The sequence below is a fragment of the Artibeus jamaicensis genome, unplaced genomic scaffold, assembly GCF_021234435.1.
Source record: "Artibeus jamaicensis isolate MK-2021 breed Jamaican fruit bat unplaced genomic scaffold, CSHL_Jam_final contig_391, whole genome shotgun sequence".
Taxonomy (NCBI): domain Eukaryota; kingdom Metazoa; phylum Chordata; class Mammalia; order Chiroptera; family Phyllostomidae; genus Artibeus; species Artibeus jamaicensis.
This window is the reverse complement of record NW_026521814.1, coordinates 21,997,114-22,018,391: the sequence shown is the minus strand read 5'-3', so window position 1 is coordinate 22,018,391 and position 21,278 is coordinate 21,997,114. Positions and strand designations below refer to the sequence as shown.

At 36.5% G+C, this 21,278-nt stretch overlaps 1 protein-coding gene across 5 annotated transcripts in view; it reads left to right on the top strand.

Moving 5' to 3' along the window:
- CALCRL (calcitonin receptor like receptor) overlaps positions 1-10,065 on the top strand; it is an 88,756-nt gene extending 78,691 nt beyond the window's left edge. For all 5 annotated transcript variants that reach the window (XM_037162955.2, XM_037162950.2, XM_037162953.2 and 2 more), the window contains 3 exons: positions 1,510-1,728; positions 1,889-1,930; positions 7,279-10,065. In XM_037162955.2, coding sequence (XP_037018850.2) covers positions 1,510-1,728; positions 1,889-1,930; positions 7,279-7,506 — 489 coding nt within the window. In that variant the 3' untranslated portion in view covers positions 7,507-10,065. The remainder of the gene's footprint in view (positions 1-1,509; positions 1,729-1,888; positions 1,931-7,278) is intronic.
- Positions 10,066-21,278: the final 11,213 nt, after the last annotated feature.

Sequence of the window (21,278 nt, the reverse complement as noted above, 5' to 3'; positions counted from 1 at the left end):
AATTTATGATTTTTGCATATAATGATTATACAATAATTATATTCTAAATTATAAGCACATACAGAGAGAGGGTATTATAAGAGAATTAGTATCATTTTTCTATGGTATGGTAGTAATTTCTATTTAGTCAAAACTTTTAAAAGAGCAGTGAATGCTCAGGAGGAGAATATAGTGAGTGGTGTGGCTGGCATAGCAGCTGAGGTGTTGATTTGCCAGGTCATTCTCACAGCTGTTGAAACAGCTTATTCTGCTTTCGTGTCTAGCAGAGACATTCTTGTGTCTGTAACCATGTTACTTTTCATGGACGTGTTTCCATCAGGATTATAATGAGCTATATATTTTTGAGGCATATGTTCCACGGAATTCTCTAAAAATAGTAGTAGGATATTTCTGTGCCCAGTTGTTTTCATATAGCACATGCCTTAAGTCAGCACACGTCTGTTACTTGTTCATTGTTTTCTCCGTTAAATAAGATGCTGCCCTTATTTTCCAACTTATTAAAGTATGTGGATATATAAACTGTGTATTGGTATATAAATTAAATATTTTGGATTATTAGAATAAGCACAGACACAAGTCTGGGTGAGAGAAAAGAGAAAGCAATAGCACAATATTACAGGAAGGGGCTATTCCAGAGTTAATGTCCATAATCATCAAGAATGGGCAGAGAGAAAATAGACAAAAGTAAACAATGCTGGTTTGGCTCAATATAGGAAAGACAAAAATGTAATATTCAGGGGAGAGATGGATATTCCAGCAAAATTCTGTCCGTTTTCTGAGTAACCTAGTTACCCACACTATATTTTTGAAGTTTTATGTCTTCCTTACAAAAAAAATTTTTTCTCTTGAGGAAACTTGTTAACACACAGTCAATATGTAATTAGAGAAAGTAATTAACATAACGAAGACCCTGTGGGATGCCAAATTTTTATCTCTAGAATGAGGAAGGTTGAATATCAACTAGCTCTAGTGTGTGATTCAGCCTACCTTATGGATAAAGAGTATTACAGCAATATCTTGGAAGAGTTTTGAAGATGCTGTTACAAAAAACACACACAGAGAAAAAATAAAGCAAAAATATGAAAATGATTATTATGGTTTGGTATAACATATATTCAGAAAGTACCTAAAATGAACTGATACAGAGCAAACACTTAAAACTTAAAATTTGTTAGAAACAAATCTTTCCTTTGTTTGAGCTGAGAATTTTTTTGAACCTGAGCAAAATTTTAAAAAATTGCATAAGAAAATGAGCTAAGAAAAACACTTAGATATCCCCCAATTGAATGTTTCACAATAACTCTACCATAATTTTACTTTTCTAAAAGCTAAGTCCATTAGAATCAGTGTACTTGTTTAATTAATAAATCACAATTCCAGAAGTATAAAATTATATTACATTCCTATAAATTGAACATATTCTAAGGTTTATAAATCAAAGAGCCTTCACTAATGCTTCTTTAATATTAATATAAAATACTTTTCTTATGCCATTTTATTTTCTTCCAGGTGAATCTCTTTTTTCTATTAAATATTGTACGTGTTCTCATCACTAAGTTAAAAGTTACTCACCAAGCGGAATCCAATCTGTACATGAAAGCTGTGAGAGCTACTCTCATCCTGGTGCCATTGCTGGGCATTGAATTTGTGCTGTTTCCATGGCGACCCGAAGGCAGGGTTGCAGAGGAGGTATACGACTACATCGTGCACATTCTTGTGCACTATCAGGTATGGTGCTGGTGTTCTCACATGCAGAAGGCAGCTTGAGAAATTGGGTATTAAATTCCCACATAGTTTTACTTTTGACTGCATGTGCAGTGAACTGGTTACAAATAATGAACTGGAGCTTTTCTGATTTGGAATCATAATATTCTTTTTTTTTTAACAGGGTCTTTTGGTCTCTACAATTTTCTGCTTCTTTAATGGAGAGGTATGGTGATTGTTGTTATTCCTTCTATTATTTTATATTGGCAATCTGTTTTTTTCTTTAAAAACCTAATGTTATGTTTTTATGAGACAGAACTATGAATTCTGTAGGAACAACTATTTCAAATTTTGTTTGTATCAGGAAAGACATCCATAGAATCTCCTTGCATAGATGCAACTCTCCTTTCCAAAAGTTTGGGGTATTTTGGAATTCAAGGCTAGGACAAATTCAACCTCACTTTAAAATATTTCATCAGTGACTTGTGTTTATCTAGTCTTTTGACCTACCTTTTAAACTGTTAAGTCTGAACTTTGACCTGTTGCACTCCTAGGAAGTCCTTAACCTCGTCGGACATGCCTATCCTCTGATAGAAAAATGAACTGGCCCATTTTTATTTTCCCATTCTCTGCTTCTTTTTCATTCTTCTTGCTTGGCCCACAATCTGGTCTTTGGCAATACATACAAAGGATTTTTAAAAATTAAACTTTCTGTTTTATTAGAAAGATATGCAGTAGGTTAGAAAATTTAAGAGAATTAACATGCTCTAATTTGTAACATGGGAAGTAGTCTTGGGTATTGTGAAATTTTTTGCCAAGTATTTCCTAACTGAAAATTTTTAGGGATTTAAAAAACTGGTACTGCTATATTTCTTAGGCATATGGACAGTGTTATAGCTCAGTAGTTTGAACTATATTGATTTAGTTCTATATGTTTTCAATCTACTTGAGAAATTTTAACCTGTTGGAGGATTTTGGAAAACTTCTACAAAGTTTAGAAATCCAGTCAGCAACCAAGTGGGACCGGGACACTGCAAAGCTTATTATGAAGCTTTGGATGGAAAAACACATATAAAGTTAGCGTAACTTTATAAGAACCATTTCTTTAAAACAAATCAATAATGTAAATCACGTACATATGAAAAACTATTAAATATTGCTTTCCTCTGCTTAAGTAATATTTTACATCTTTCTCTTAGCATGTAATAAAACTTCATTTAATTTTTAATTTTAAATTAAAATATATTTAATTTTAATATAGTTTTTTATTCTATGCATTTATTTATGTATTTTAAAATATTTTATTTACTTATTTTTAGAGAGGGAGAAAAAAAGAGAGGGAGAGAAACATCAATGTGTAGTTGCCTTTTGCATGCCCCCTACTGGGGACCTGGCCAGCAACCCAAATATGTGCCCTGACTGGGAATCGAACTGGTGGCCTCTTGGTTTGCAGGCCAGCACTCAATCCACTGAGCCACACCAGCCAAGGCTATATATTTATTTACTGATAATGTGGTGTAGGACTGCCAGACAGCAGACTGTGTCTGGTATCTTGAAGTGGTGCTGCCATGATTCTTCTGCTCTCCAGAGGACCAGAACGACTGTTTTCTAAAGCCAATGAGAGGTATAGACAGAGAGAAATGCAATTAATAAAAATAAACAAATTATTTTTGATAAAAATTAGCACAGAAATTATGTATCCCTATAAACTTATTATTGAAAAAACTGCACTAGACAATTTAACTCGCTGCCTATATGAGATTTTATGGTTAAACCTACATGATAGAGATATGGACAACACCTACAGAACATATGTGAAATGTGAAAGATATACTTTTGCACTGGCAGAAACACATTTGGTTTTTATAAAGGGTAAATTATAAAGGGACAAAACATAATCACTAGGAAAATATTTTGTAATAGGAGGAAGTGTCGGAGAAAAGCACCGCTGCACCAATGCGTTTAAGCCCCACAGATTTCAGTGTGTTCCTATATGTGATCCATCCTGGGACAGTCTGAACCTCCCGGCACTTCAGTGTCTACTTTCACTGAGATCAAATAAAAGCAAATTCCCCACACAAGTCTCACAAGGGTTCAAAAAAGCTGGAGATGTAGAAAAGGTTTAGCACCATGTTCCACCCTCAGAAGATACTCAATATATTATAGATTCCTTATAAGATTTGTTGAATCACTCATTTTCAAAAGTACGTGAACAAATGGTAGTATTAATTGGGTTCATAACTCAAATTGGCCCTTTAATTTAGAAAAAAGTGCCCGGGGACCATCTAAACAACTGCCTAACACTCTTGCTGCACTCTGGAAGCAAAAGAGACGCAACCTTGATCTTCTGCCATACTCTAAAGTTGAGAAAATTTTGGCAGTGGAAAATTATAATAATACAAAATCTTGGAGCCAAGTTGTTGCCAAATCTTTCAGTTCTTCAATTCTCCAATATCTTTTCTTTGTCTCTTAAGATATAATTTCTTTTTTGTATGATTCATTGTCATCTTGAGAAATACTATAACCCCGCCTGTATTGTCTCTGTCTTAGTTTTTCCCACTCTCATGACATGAAAAGGCAGCTGCCAAATTCATTTTGTGTGATTCCAACTATGTCATGTACTTCTTAAAATCATTTATTAAGGTTTAGTTTTCTCTCGCTTTCCACATCAGGTCAGACAGCTCGCTTTAGTTTAGTATCTGCGTTGTTGTTTTACTCTCACATTTTATTTATTTTGTTTTTAGGCCAAATATTTCTATTTGTAATTCTCACTAGCTAAATAACTGTGCCTTGACCAGTGTTCCAGCCACAGTCACCTCATCTCTAGTCCATGCAGACAAAAACTGGGCACTGTCTGCGTAAACTAGGGACTCCAGGCCTCAGAAGTGCCCTTCTGAGTCTAATGAGCACATTTAACAACACCCGAGAATAGACGTGGTCATAAAGTCAATAAAATTTTGTTGAGAATAACAGAATTCATATTGCATAATGAGAACTAAGTAGAATTTTTGTAATGAATCGCTATTAAATATCTTTTAATTGATTGAGGTTAGACATATAAAGTTGTTTCCCTATCAGGTGCTAAGGGGTATAGAAAGTTGCAATGTTATATTCTAAACAGTTGGCCTTGCTATTTATATAACAGTCACATAAAGTAATGAGCAACAGTTCAAGATCTTCAATAACATCAGGCTATCTTCCTTCCATTTCAATGGCAACTTTCCTTATCTTTCACTATTAAATTCTTCTCATTTAAAGGACATTAAATGTGGACACTTTAATTCTGTTGAACAGGTGTGATATTATATTGAAGGAAGCAAATGAAAATATTACATCATTATAGAGAATGACATACACAAACTGATGTCTCCAAGGCCTGTAGGTTTTAACTAGGCTCATTTTTAACCTCAGTCAGTCCCCACCCCTCAGGAAATGCTTTCCATGGCTTCTTGCTGCTGCTGCTGCTGCTGCTGCTGCTGCTGCTGCTGCTGCTGCTGCTGCTTGATGATTTAAGAAACAGGGTGATGATCTTAATCAAAGCAGTTCAAGACAAACAGATTTTTCAAAAGCCATTTGGGCTTTTAGAGTTTAAGCTTTTCTTTTTAAGACTGTAAGTATTACATTCACATCTAAGACATTACTTCCCGTCACCTTCTTCATAACATTTATGTAGAATATTTTGCACAGTTACGTTCTACTTCCATTCAACCACAATGTATGTATAGGGTACGTCTTCAGTCAGTCCATCATTTAGTAACAAGTGTAAGGAAATTGATTAGCATAAAAATCTGGGTCCAAAACAGTTCCCTTTAGAAATATCTACATAATTGCCTAAAAGTCATTTTGTTTTAAATCTGTGAATATTTATTTTAAAGTCACACTCTAAAACCATTGCATTTGTCATTTGCTTATGTTCTTGAAGATATTACATATGAAAATGTTATTTTTAAAATTACCTTAATTTAAATATGTTATTTGAAGAATTTAGAAATAGATTATTAAACCATAAGGGAAATAAACTATCATTGTTTGCATGACATTTATATTTATGGTCTTATAAATTATTTTATTTAATAAAGTTATATGACTATAAAATTATTTTTTCAGTTATACTTAGCACACATAAAGAAATAACCTTGAAAGTCTTGAAGCTCTGAATTTAATCACAATGTAACTTTTAAAACCAATGTATTACATTTCTCATTACATAATTTGTGAATTATAGAATAGAGAAAAGCTGCTTGGAAATAACTTATTTTAAATTCTGACTAAACAAACTCACTAATTCTATATTTGTTTCTTCTGCTTTTCTACATGCTCAAATGTGAAATGAGACTTTAAGTGACAGAGTTTAAGTAACTCTAAAGAACTTCGAAAATCCCCACAGAGTTGCTTACAGCTCGGGAATACCAATTGGCTAGAGACTGTAATTAGGAGAATAAAGGTTTTTTGACCTATTAAACAAGAAAATGAAAAGATGTAAATTAGCCAGCCCCACTTTAAATTTAATATTAAGTTATACACATAAATAGACTGAGTAAAAAATTGAAGGATTTTATATAATTAGTAAAAACTTAAACAATTCTTGCACTAGCACATTTATAGTACATACATTTCTGGAGATTTGCCTTTAGATGCTCAGATTCTCTTCATGGAAGTAATGAAAAGGTCAAAGAGCAGTAGAGAGCTTGAGGAAGACAATTTAAAGCTATGCATGCTTTGGAAAGACAAAGATCAGGCCACAGGAATGTGGCTTAGAGATTTGTAACCTAGAAACAGATTGCCACCACGACAGTCTCCTCACTCACCAGACACCTGGAAATGCCCAGCTTGTCAAGTTGGAGATGTATTTGTATATTCTCATTTGCCCTCACTGACTCAGTATGAAGAAGATTACCCTAGCGTCTTATGTTCAGTTAAAACCAGAGTCAACTTATTATGACCTATATCATTTCTCACAATACTCATTTCATTTGTAAGTATCTGTTCAATACTTTGTTCCTTCTGGTTAGTAAGCTCCCTGAGGACAAACGCCCTGCTCTGTTGTTTACACCAGAATGTAACACAATACCTGGCATAAGATAATCATTCGATAAAAGTTTGTTGCTGCTGCTGCTGCTGATGATGATGACATTATTTTCTACTCCTGTAACCTCTACTTTCTCTTTTGTCTCTTGTATCTCTTCTTTTATACTCTCACTCATCCTCTCATTCTATTTATGAAGATATTGCTATAAAATTCAGTACTACACACAAATGGTTATAAGTGGGTTTGGGTTATTTGTTTTACAACAATACATTTACACTCAACATTAAAGTTTCAAAAATAAGGCATGGAAAGAAAAAATATTAATAGAAACTAAAAGTACAGAGTGTTTGCAATGAAAAGATGATTCACTCCATTTAATTTTTAAATTAAGTTTAAAACGTACTGTTGTTCACTAATTAATATCAATGCCTTGTTTAAAAGTTTTTTTTACAATATGTAACTTATTTTATTGTACAGTGTCTTCATTGTAAATAATGTATTGGTCCTGTACTTTCTTCTTCTTCTTTTTCTCTTTTGCTTGACAGGTTCAAGCAGTTCTGAGAAGAAACTGGAATCAATATAAAATTCAATTTGGAAAGAGCTTTTCCCACTCCGACGCTCTTCGCAGTGCATCTTACACGGTGTCCACGGTCAGCGAGGGCACCGGCTACAGCCATGACTTCCCCAGTGAACACTTAAATGGAAAGAGCATCCATGATATTGAAAATATTGTCTTAAAACCAGAGAAGTTAAATGATTATATTTTACAATAGAGGCTTCACTGGGTAACTATTTTGTGCCACTCCTGACTCAAGGGCTTAGATCCGTGACTTCAGTGTTACATGAATTTCTTGATTGCCACAAAGAAACACTCACATGAATTCAGTAGTTTGTTGGTCAATGTTTCACAACTAGTTCTATGGGGAAAAAAAAACCCTTATTTGTAATGCTTGCCACTTTCTATGGTGTAAATAGTCTTACCATGGCTGATTTCAAGCTAGCAACTTGTTATCACTGAATGTGGAAATAGGAAAAAATTACCACATTCAATTCTTTTGGCTGAGTAAGCCATTCTAGGACACTACTGCATGCATTCATGTATAAATTAGACTGAAAATTTCATATGCATATTGGGCATGAGTCAACTTTTTCTGCTTAGATACCTAGCAAAGTCCTATAGACTTGAAGGAAAAATTAGCTTTTTATTTGTTTACTTAAAAACTTTATCTTATATTCATTGGTGAAGTTGATTTTTTTTTGCTCAGCATATTCTAACCCTTTTTGTATTTACTCATTCAAATGGAGCAGATAAAAAATTTAATTATTCCTGTCAACTTACCCTCTCCTTCACAAGACAGGCAACTGAGTAGAATTCCTATTGGGTACTCATTTGCTGATACATCACAACTTATACTCTGTGCCATATCCATTTGTGAGACTTAATAAAGTAGTATATGCGATATGCAATCCTACTTTGGTATAATTAGGAAGGCATCTTGGGTGATACTGCAAAAAGCCTTACCAGTTACTTTGCTACCTTTTGGCTTTCCTATCTCACTACATAACTGGCAGGGAATTGGTTTCCCTGCATCTGTAAATAAACACTTTGCCCCTTCCATTTCTACTGTGTAGACAAATTAGCAAGTTTTACATGAAGAATATTAATTGATATAGGGTTTCTTATTCCCTTGGAAGTTTGTAAAAAAAATTGTTGTGAAAGATGAGCTTGTAAATACTGTGTTATTCTGTTTTATAGCCTCAAATCAAACACATGCAATCTAGGAAAGATTTTTAAAACAAATACATAATGTAACAATGTATGCATCTTAATATCTGATACTGTGTCTGGGCTGATTTTATACTAAAATAGGGTCTGGAATTTTATATTTGGTAAATGTTTTAAAGACAACCAGGTGCCAGCATCAGAAGTTTGAGAACTAACAGATATCTATGATAAGATATAAAATATTTATTAAAAAACAAATTCAAGACCGTTGTTTTATTGAACTTGGTGTTTCATACTTTAATAGGTATTTTTGACACATTTCTCTTTTTATTTTGATGATGAACTTGCACTCTAACCCAGAAAATTTAAGCCACTCCTACTGTAAAAAATGCCAATTCACTAATCTTACAGTTTTTGCCCTATCAAAGTATTAATTTTCTGACTCATAGTATATGAAGATATATAGCTTTTGAAGTGTTCCAGGCTATTTTAAAAACTATAAGAATGCAATATATATCAAATACAGTATTTTAATATTATAATAGAGCTACAATATATGATGATACAAGTCAGTGAAAGATTTGAATACAGTCTAGAAGAATAATTGTTGTCAGATGCTTATGAAATAATTAAATTAAGATGGAATAAAGGCTTGCCAATGAATTAAAGTGACATTCAAATTGGATTCAATTTCCCTGATGTTATTTTCCACTGAAATATCTGAAAAACAAAATACCTTCAACTGGTAAAAGTTCATTTGGAAATGAGGCATCACTATGTATATGTGTTTTTATAGTGTATTAATTGCTTATAGTGCATTAAAATTATTTTAACCATTTAAAAGCCTTTCATAATTTTACTCACAAAAATATAAATGAAGAGAAAGGGGCACCATGGAGGGAGGTAAAAGCCAAATTTAGAAGGTAATGGAGGAAATTTGTTAAACCACTATTTTGAAAACTATAAAGTGGTCATCACACACTGGTCAAAATGGCTTTCACTGATAAATCAACAGACAGCAAGTGCTGCTGAGGGTGTGGAGAAAGGGGAGCTCTTCTGCAGTGTGGGTAGGAATTCAGATTGGTAAAGCCACCGTGGAAGTCAGTATGGAGATAGCTCAGAAAAAAATGCATCAACCTTTTGAGCCATTCAGCCCACTGCTGGGAATACATCCAAAGGAACCCAAATCACTAATTTGAAAGAACATAAGCACCCCTGTGCAATTTCAGCATTATTTACAATCACCAAGATATAGAATCAGCCCAAGTGTCCATCAGTAGATGAGTAGATAAAACAATGGAATAATACTCGGCTGTGAAACAGAAGAAAGTTTTACCCTTTGTGACAGCATGGATGGATCTGGAGAACATGATGCTAAGTAAAATAAGTCAGTCAGAGAAAGACAAATACCATATGATTTCACTCATATGTGGAATCTAATGAACAAACCGAACTAACAAGCAAAACAGAGACAGACTCATAGATGGAGAGCAGATAACAGCTAAGGAGGGAAGGTAGGTTAAGGAGTGGAAGGATTGAGCAAAAAAGAAAAATGACCCCTGGACAAGAACAACAGTGTGGTGATTGCTGGGGGTGGGGGAGGAAGGTATAAGGGGACTAAATGCTAATGGAAAAAAAGTACATTAAAAAAATAAAACCTTGTAAAATGAATACTATTTTTCTCTTCAGACATTTGTATTATGATAGTGCTTGTTTGAAAAATGCAACACACCCATCTTGGTGACAGTTTTATTTCCTCTATTCTCCTTCCTTTACTCATGGACTTCTTATAGTTATTGATGATGCATATATAAAATAACTTTTAAACTTTAGGGTTTAAATAAATCTAATCTTCCACATTCAGAATAGGAAAATCATATTCCTGTGAGATCTACTAGTAGTTTACATTAATAGTTTGAAATATCAGAATAAATGACACCCATTGTGTAATCACTTATCAGCTCTGAAGCTGCATCACTTGGTGAAATATCCAGCGTGATATATATTAGTAAATGGTATTGAATTCACAATATCGAGCTAATGTTGTCTTAAAATAGAAAGAAGATTATTGTAGCAGTGATGGCTAAGTGGTTAAGGCACTGGACTTAAACATAGAGATCAGATTATTAAATAAATTTATATCAACAAGTGTACTGAGCATCTACTTAAACAGCACACTACTAGGAACATTGCCATATAAATGGAGTTCCTCCATACAGATTTTACAATTTAAATGATATTTTTAAATCTAATATGATTCACTTTACTTTGAAACAGACATTTCTACAGTAACTACTTTGCATTGTATAATCTTTGTTTAAAATTATGAAAGCTACAATTGAAGCTATACAAATAATTTTACAACATAGCTCACAGGAGTAGGTGTAGAATTTAAAGTTTTGGGTTAAATACGCTATCGTTGCTCCCGAGTATAAAATAAAGCTTCCTATGTTCCAATTGGAGACTACATCAAAAAGTCCCAGGCTTTGACCCAGAGGCAGCTCCTCCCTTGTTTCCAGATTCCACACTGCTTCATTCCAAAAGTGCTGTAAGCATTATGCTAAATAGTGAGAAATATTTACCACAACTTACAGCGTGCAAGAAACAAAGGATGCAAATAGAAAAAAAATAGGATGACAGAGAGGGGCTTCTATCTTATCCCGTCCCCATATGGAGCATGAGCTCGGCTTACACGTGTGTGGCCAGAACTCTGCAGAGTTAACAATGGAACTGCATCTCTACCCACCGCAGAGGGTTTCACAAACTCCACATTTCTGGCTGTGCACTCATGCTACACAAAACAGGATCCACCCAGCAAATAAGCAACTTATTTCAACTCAAACACTAAGGGATTATCTTTAATTTTTCTTTCATTTTTATTATTGGTTTTTTAAAGTATCATGGGATAAGAGTAAAACCTTGCTTAAACCCCAGATCTACCTAGGAATTCACTCTGTCATTCAGCAAATATTTATTGTTTAAGAGTAGTATTATTTTTAATAAGGTGTTCAGGAAGGGTTTCCTGATGGGGTGACATTCAAACAGAGACATGAGAGAGCCGTATGTTTCTTGGGGGTGGGAGGCATTGCTAGCACCATGGCAATGAGGACACAGGTTCCACTGCAGGATTGTTTGAAGAACCTCAAGAAGTTGGTGGAGTTGGGTTAAGGAGGGGAATAAAAGAAAAGATCACAGAGTGGGTCACTAGTAACTATATCATCCAGGGCCTTGAAAACCAGTGTGTTGATTTTTAATTTTATTCTCTAAAAGGACAGGAGGATTTGGGAAAGAGCAGTAAAATAATCTGACATGTAGTTTTTAATTATTTTTATTGTTCAGTTAGAATTGTCTCCATTTTCCCCCATTGCTGTCCCCTGACCTGACCGCCCCCCCACATTCAATCTCCCTCCCCATTGTCCTTGTCCATGGGTCCTTCATACATGTTCTTTGACTTGACCCTTCCCATTCTTTCTCCTGTTATATCTCTCCCCCATCCCCTTAGCTTTGGCTCTGACCAGAGTGGTTCAGTTGATTGGGTGTCATCCTGCAAAGCAAAGGTTGGCAGTTTGACTCTGGTTGGGATGTGTACAAGAGGCAACCAGTTGATGTTTTTCTCTTGCATCAATGTTTCTCTCCCTCTCTCTCTCCCTCTGTTCCTTTCTCTCTAAAAAAATAAATATATTTTTTTAAACTTAAATTTATCTCTGATGAGTGGAGAATAAGCTACATAGTGGCAAGAGTGAAAGCAGAGTAGAAACAGAGTGGAATCAGGGAGACTGTTAGGATGCTATTGTAGTTGTCTAGGCAATAGATGGTAGCTGAAAATAGCACATTAGCAAAGGTCGTGGGAAGTCAAAGAATCCTCGATATACACAGAACTGGAGCCAACAGGATATGCTCTTTGATTGGATGTAAAATTAAGAGTCAAGGATGGTTTCAATTTTGTTTTATTCTGGTTTTTGTTGTTCTGTTTCCTGAAACATTAAGGAGGTAGCAGTTGCATTCATTGTGTATTTTTATTTTTTTTATTGTTGTCCAGTTACAGTTGTCCCAACCTTTTCCCATTGCTCACCCCTATTCTGGCACCCCCAACTCCCACAGTCAATCCCCCACCATTGTCCGTGCCCATGAGTACTCTATTCATGTTTCTTTGTTTGCCCTTTCCCCTTCTTACCCTCATCATTTCCCTTCTTCCTCCCTCTGGACAGTCAGGTCATTTCTTATTTCCGAGTCTCTGGTCTTATTTTGCTCATTTATTTGTTTTATTGATTGGGTTCTACTTATAGGTGAGATCATTTGGTATTTATGTTTCACCTCCTGGGTTATTTCACTTAGCATAGTGCTCTCTAGATTCATCTATACTGTCATGAGAGGTAGGAGCTCCTTCTTTCTGTCTGCTGCATAGCATTCCATTGTGTAAATGTACCATGATTTTTTGATCCACTCATTTACTGGTGGGAACTTAGGCTGCTTCCAACATTTGGCTATTGTGAATTATGCTGCTATGAACACTGGGGTGCATAGGTTCTACTGAATCGGTGATTTAGGACTCTTAGGGTACAATCCCAGCAGTGAAATTGCTGTATCTAAAGACAGTTCTATTCTTAGTTTTCTGGGGAAATTCCATACTGTTTCCCAAAGTGGCTGCATCAGTCCTTATTCCCACCAACAGTGTACTAGGGTTCCCTTTTCTCCACCACCTAGCCAGCATTTGTTGTTTGTTGATTTCTTTATGATGGCCATTCTCACGGGCGTGAAGTGGTATCTCATTGTGGCTTTAATTTGCATCTCTGTAATGGCTACTGATTATAAGCATTTTTACATGTGTCTCTGGGCCCTTTGTATGTCCTCCTCAGAGAAGTGTCTATTTATTAACTAAAGAAAGTATGAGACAGGGCACATTGGTTGGAGAAATCAAGAGTTTGGTGTTAGTAATGATAAGATTAGGATTCTACTAGGTATCCATGTAGAGATATGGGATAGAGTGTTCAGTCCATGAGTCTGAAGACCAGGAGACTGGTGGACTTGAGGTATGAACATGAGAACTGTCAACACATTGGAGGCATTGAAAACTTTAAGGCCAGATTAATTCACTTCAGAAGTAAAAGTAAATACAGGAGAAAAGAAACTCAGGGCCTGAGTTCTGGGGTCATTTTCCCCAACATTAAGAAGGCGGGATATGGCAGAAAAATCAGCAAAGAAGAAGACAGAGATGAGTATTCTATCAGAAGCTAATTTAAAAACAAATGTTTAAAAAAGACAGAGTAGCTGGCCTTGTCACATGCTGCTACGGCTTCAGCCAAAATGAAGGTGAGAATATCATTAATGTTTCTGGCAACATGAGTGTCATTAGTAACATCAACAAGGCCAGTTGTAGTGGAGTTTGTGAGACAAAATCCTGATTTGAGTGGATTCCAGAAAAATAGATTATCTTAAAGTATTTTTTGAACAATGATAAAAAATAAGAAAAAATGACATAAAATAATTTGGCAGAATGAAATCTGACATATATGGTCCATATAAGCAAAGGGCTTAACTTACATAATAATAGGTTTTCAAACTGAACTATGAGTAAAACTATCTTTTTGAGGTAGACAAAATGCAAACCTAAACACTTAATTCAGAAACTTTGAAAATACCAGTAAAATACAAACAAAAAATGAAGAAGTAACAGTCCTGAACTTAATATTAATCAGGGAGGAATTTCAATTTTCTAAAAAGATATCAAGTGAGAAGAAGAAGGATGCTATAATACCAAAGGGTGCAAGTTCAAACACAGCATAATGCTTATGAATATCTGCAGTTATAAATATATAACAGAAATTACAGAAGGCATAAGGATAAATGGACAAAAGCCACAAATGCAGTAGGAGACTTGTAGTAGTAGTAGTCTCAACAACTATAAAGTGGACAAAAATATCAGAAAAGACATAACTAACATATTTAGAAAAGCAAACCCTCCAACTTATTCTTATGAAATGAGAACATCAAATCACAATCTACTATTACATCAAAAAAGTACAATTTTTTGTTTGCTTTTTTTGTTGTGGGTTGTGTTCCAGTTAAAGGTGAGATCATATGGTATTCGTCCCTCACCACCTGGTTTCTTTCACTTAGCAAAATGCTCTCCAGTTCCACCCATGCTGTTTCAAAGGATAGGAGCTCCTTCTCTCTCTCTGCTGTGTAGATTTCTATAACCAGAGACACTGAAATTAAGAACAATCTAACAATAGCCAGAGGGGATAGGGAAGGGACAGTGGGGAGAAGGGTTTTCAGAAACTACTATAAAGGACACATGGACAAAACCAAGGAGGAGGGTGGAAGCTAGATTGGGAGGTGGGTTCGTCTGGGGTGGGATGGAGTAGTGGGGGGAAAATGAAGACAACTATAACTGAAAAACAATAAAGCAATTAAAAATAGTACAATTAATATTTTATGAACATTGGTAGATAAATACCTAAAGTATAATATTGGCAAGCAGAATACAATGCATATTAAAAGATATTTCATAACCAAGTAAAATGTGTTTCATGAATGTAAAACTGAAACAATATTTAGAAAACTTATTAACTTAATACAATATATTAATGGAATTAAGGAGAAAAAATTAGAGATACAGAGAACAAACTAATGATTGCCAGAAGGAAAAGGGATAAATGATGGGTGAAAAGGGAGAAGAGTAATGAGGTAAAAACTTCCAGTTATAAAGTAAATAAGTAAAAAGAATGTAATGTACATTACAAAATATAGTTGACAACATTATAATAACTTTTTAGGGTAATAGGTGGTTACTAGACTTACTATACTGATCACATCATAAAATAATACAAGGTCTGTCTGGAAAAAGTCCAGCCAGTCTTAATATAATGAGGTTTGTACAACATCAGTGTAAACTGGTAGCCAAGAACAGTGGACTGGAATGCCCGTGGGAGAACAATGGTGACTTCACTGTACTAGTCAATGGGGGTGGTAGATGCCATGAATGAAATGAATGAGCGTGTGTATTATGTGGCTGACATGTTCAAAATGACTCAGCAAGTACAGCGACAAATCTGCATAACATTTTACATTAGGCCTGAACATTCCTCCTCAGAAATGGTTCAGATGATTCAGAAGGCCACAGCTATGGGCAACTGGTGATTGGCAGCTTCATCAGACAACGCGACTGCTCACGCATAACACATCTCATGCAGAGTTTCTTGGTGAAACATCTAGTCACCCAGGTGACTCAGCCCTGCTACTGCCCAGATTTGGTGCCCTGCGCCTTGTGGCTTTTCTCAAAACTAAAATCACTTTAGAAAGGGAAGAGATTTCAGATCATCAGTGAGATTCAGGAAGATACAACAGGGAAACTGATGGCAACTGGGAGCACTGTGTGAGGTCCCACCATGAGTACTTTGAAGGGGACTGACGCATCATTGTCCTATGGACAATGTTTCTTGTATCTTGTGTCTTCTTCAATAAATGTCCCCATTTTCCACAGTTGTGGCTGGATACTTTCTGGACAGGCTTCATGAAAGATACCTCAGCCCCACAGTCAGCACTGCGTTGGTAGAAAAATACTAGATACTTTGTCTCTACAGTTAGGGCCAATATATGAATGCTTACCTATCACTGTTATTTAATACTTAAGTAAACAAAATAGAGATATAAATATGGAAATTGGAGAAAACTATCAAGATATTCTGATAATAAAATGGACATACCTAGAGTGCTTATCTAAGCACAGGAGAATTCAGAAATGTAGCAACATACAAAGTGAATGTACACAAGTCAGTATGCACATGTAACAACCAGGTAGAAGTTGCAATGGGGAAAGAAGCAAATTTGTAACAGCATCAAGAGAAGATAATGTAGAAGAAGGAACTAAATGAGAGATGAACTAAATACATTTTAAACATCAGCAGTCACAACAAAGGACAAATTCATGGAAGGACACACCATGTTCTTAAACAGGAAGATCATCAGGAATATTGATTTGCTCCTAAATAAATTATAAAGTATATATGATTCAAATGAAATTAATAGTAGTCCATTGTTTTGAAACCAGATGTGCTGATTCTAAATTTCACATGGGGTGATAAAAAGAAATAATTATGAAAGCTATAAACAAGGGCTGTGGGAAATAAGCACTAACCTGATAGATATTGAGTAACCCGATAATTAGAACAGTAGTCACGCCCCACGTATGGGACAGAGAGAACAAGGAGAGGACCGGTGTATATAGGCCGCTCTTTCAAAGCATTTTGCTGTGAATGGAATGGGAATCAGAACAGGAGTTCAATGATATTCTCACTCAGAGAATCATTAATTGTGTTTTCTTTTCTCACTTTCACTTTCAAGAAGTATGTGGCCTCTGGAATACAAGGTGTAAAAGTGGGCTTATTAACAAGCTGCAGACTGGTAACTGGTAATGCTTGCTCTCATCTCTTTGAAAAGTAAATGTACCCTGGCTGGTGTGGCTCAGTAAACTGAGCACCAACCTCCTAACCAAAAGGCCTCTGGTTCAATTTCCAGTCAGGCACATGCCTGGATTGCAGCCAGGTCCTCAGTGGGGGGGGGGGGGGGGGGCGTGTGAGAGGCAACCACACATTGATGTTTCTCACTCTCTTTCTCCCTCCCTTCCCTTCTGTCTAAATATAAATAAATAAAACATTTAAATGTATAAATAAATAAGGAAACCCATTGAAACTATTACCTGTCAAGTAGAGAGGTCTGTAGAATAAAAAAGAACATTCCTCATTAATTTTTAACTAGAAAAGAAATAGAGATGCCGATTGTTTGCTTTTTCAAGTTACAATAATAAGCATGTAAGATTTTACAAACCCTTTCAATGACCTAATATATTCATGGATGCCAAACTGTTATTGGTAGAAATCAAGTTCTTGTGGTGTTGTCAGAAAAGGAATTTCCTGAGAGCCACATGAGAAGATGGGCCTCTGAGATACGGCTTATTGATGATGTGAAATTAACGGCAATCCCCTCCTGCCTGGTTTGCCAAATATTGTCAGTGAAAATTAGGCTCTGCTCAGGATCACGAGGAAAACATTCCAAGGACCTACACGTGGGAGATGGTGGTGTAGTGTGGTTTGTTCCGGTAGAAATAGAAGCCTCCCTTTGGATTTCCAGTATCCCATCTCCATCTACCCTGACATGGAAGGAGTCCAATCTTGTCTTCGGTAAGGCCAAGATAAAAGCCAGTGTCCAGAGTTTCTGCTCCATATTAAAGAGCAGTCCAGTCCAGCATCCAGCTAGCTTAGCATGTGTTTCCAGCTGCAGACCAACTCAGGCTACCTCCTGGAGCCTGCCCGTGGAGTTTCATGGCCAAGGGCCATGTGGCTGCTAAGGATATATGGCCATTGACCGAACAGGCATGTGCACCATCAGGGTGCAGTTCAAGAGCAAGAAAGAGAGAGAGGGGAAACTTCTTTGCTCCCCTGAGATTACATTAGTTTTGGTTTGAGGTGGACCAGGTGCCTTTTCAAAAGAATCCATTAATTTCACAAGCTTTTGCAAGCTTTGAATGGAACTACCCCTGGCCAATCCCTTCTTTCCCCAGGCTAGAATGGTAGGCCTGTTTGGTCCAGCTCCTTCTCCAGTGCCTCTTTCCCTCCTGCTGAGCACGTGCCTGCCTTCCCTTGTTCCCACCTGGCAACCTGGTACAGAAGGGGAGAAAAGAGGAGTGTTCATCCCCGAGTAAATGGAATTTCTCTGGCATCCTGAAACTGCAAATATTTGTATCATATAATTTGTTTTAGAATGTTTCTTAGCTATTTTTGCTACTTCAATTTTTCCCTCGACATTTTCCTTTAACATTCTTTTGACCTCTCTCTTTTTATCTTATCTCAGGCTACATATTATATTTTATCCCATTATCATCTTACATTTTCTAGAAACATACTGACGTATTTAATCCCCAGCCTGTTGTTTGCTCCATGTCTTAGTGCACTCCAGCTCCGTAACAAAAATAGCATAGACTTGGTGGTTTAGCCAGCAGAAGTTTATTTTTTCCCATTCTGGAAGCTGGAACATCCAGATCAAGGGGCCAGCAAGGCACCAAGATACAGGTTTTATTCTGAGGCTGCTTCTTTTAACTTACGAGCAGTTGCCCTCTTGCTGAGTTCTTATAAGACCTTGCCTTTGGTGACATAAACAGAGAGGACGTGAGCTATCTGGTATCTCTTTCTATGGGGATATGAATATTATCAGATTAGAGCCCCACTTTTATGACTTCATCTAACCTTAATTCCTTCCTTAAAGGCCCCATCTCCAAATACCACACACTGCGGGTGAGACTTCAGTATATAAGAAATTGAGAGGGACACAAATATTCAGTTCAGAACATTCTATTATTTTAGGAGAAGTTCTCTGTGTACTGCCCATTGCCTTACAATAAATTGGACAAAATGTAACAAAAATTCTAATATTTACATTTCTCCTGTAAATCAGATAGTGCTTTCTTTTCCGAAGTTAAGAGTTTGACAAACATGTTATTACTTGTGTCTATTCCCAGCCATCCAACGACGGCTGCCTTCGTGATTTTTCTTCATAGGACATCCAATTTCTCCACAAACTTCTTCCTCTTTCAAGTTACTTTTGTTCACTTTAAACTCTTACTTCTTGAGCGCATGTAACAAATTCATTGGGTCATTGTCTTATCCTTTTGATTCTGCGTCCAGGAAGCTTGCCCAGCTGCATGTACCTGTCTCTTGTCTTTCCTGTTGCTCACACAAAGTGTGTAAAAGAATGCGCTTTATCTATTTCCAAGTGTACCCAGAGAGCTCGTTTTCCAGAGAACCTGTTTGCTTCAGGTCTATACACCCAGAACTATTTTCCAGGCTGCAGTTTACATTCCAGTGTGTGCTCCACACACTTTAGGGTCACCATACATCCCAATTTGCTCAAGAGTCTAGGTTTGTTGCTTGTTGTCTTGGCATCAATTCCAGCTTAGCATTTGCAGTCCTGGCCTCAGATCCATGAGACAGAAAGGGGTCATATTCTTGTCCTGGCACTTAGACACCCCAATTCTGGCCTTGCTGTAGCTCGACCTCTTCCCAAGTGATAAAAATTATTTGAGACAAGGAAACAGGTCCACCTAGAACTCAATCTTCCTGTTCCAAACATATCCTGGGACCCAGAGCTACCAGCCCAAGTGCCTTATGCTTATACCCAGTAACAGCATGAGACTTTTGGCTGGATTGCCTTTTTTTGATGATAGACTATGACTCTTCTACGCCCACCCCTATTCTCAAGGAGTGGCTATAGGATGGTTTTTATATTCTAAAGCAGTCAGAACTCAGATTTGCAAGCAGAAATGTGCACTTACATCCACATAAGAGGCCCCAACAAGTGCAAGAAAATACTGAGTGGGGAAAAAAAAGGACCTTCTAGGGTCCAGGCACCAGCTCAGCCATACCAGCATGTTCCTGCACAAAGTGCCAAGGATTCTGAGAATTGTAAGACACTTAAATTTGAAACTAGTCTTCCTGGGTTTCTTGAATATTTATTTTTAAAGATATAAATGCAATGATATAAATTAATAATTTCATGGCTTCCTGTATTACTTGAAATATATCAAATATATGGAGTTCAATTTGTACTCTTACCTTGGGCTCCAAAGATATTATGGTTGTGCCTGAGCAATTTTCCTAGATAAACATTTGCTTGTTTGGACATAGAATATGCTCTGCTATTCAATTCTACTCCAAAACTTCCCTGACCCCAGTAAAAAAAAAAACATCAGATGTGAAGACTTTCTCCTCGTTTTCTTTTTTGCCATAGAATTATTTCATATTTTTAATGTATACTAAACTCCACATTCACCTGATATTTTCTGTTACACACATCTTTTTTTTTTAAAGATTTTATTTTTATTTATCTTTAGAGGGGAAGGGAAGGAGAGAGAGGGAGAGAAACATCAATGTGTGGTTGCCTTTTGTGCATCCCCTGTGGGAATTGGCCTGCAGGGAACCGGCTTGCAACCCAGGTATGTGCCCTGACTGGGAATCGAACTGCGATTGTCTGGCTCGCAGGCCCACGCTCAATCCACTGAGCTACACCAGCCAGGGCCCTGTTACATACATCTTAACAATGCTTAGCAACAACCATAAAAACAACTAGTTTCATTAGTATTATTCTAATAACTCTATCAATCAGACATTAATTCTGCATGGTCGTGTGACGTATTAGCCACTCCTGAAAGTAACTAACAATCTTTGTCTTTGACTTGAAAGTGGAATTGCAGTAGGGTTCCACCAGAAGTCATAAGCTTCTTCCACTGATACATTTTTTAAAACCAGCTTCCCCACTGTCCTAAATCATTTAAAATTCCTTATTTCCTCTCATTAGCATGATAATAAATAACTGCTGTTTTCCTAAACACTGAATGAAGCATCAGAGTTTGCGGAGCAGTTCTTTTTCTGGTGACACCAGTTCTCACAGAGAAGTGCCTGTGAGAGGACCCTGCCCCCCCTTCCTGCACAGAACTGTGGCTTTTCTCTTCTCTGCTTTCACTGAACTCTTCTAATGTACATTTCCTATATGGTCAATAAAAACCAACAAAAAGAACTGCTCTCCCTCTTCTTTGTCCTGTAAAAAGATGGCCGGTTCTTTTCTATTTTAGACAGGTTGATGAGGTCTTACATCTTTCTTACATTTCCCATCCACAGCTGCTTGAAGGCATTTTTAACACGCCTATGGAAGGCTAAAGGAGAAAACTCTGCACTCCTTCTAACCAGATACTGTGCCTTTAGTTGATTTCTGATACTACGAATCTTTTTCAGGTACTTATGCTCCACGAAGATGCTCATTGGTTCTTCT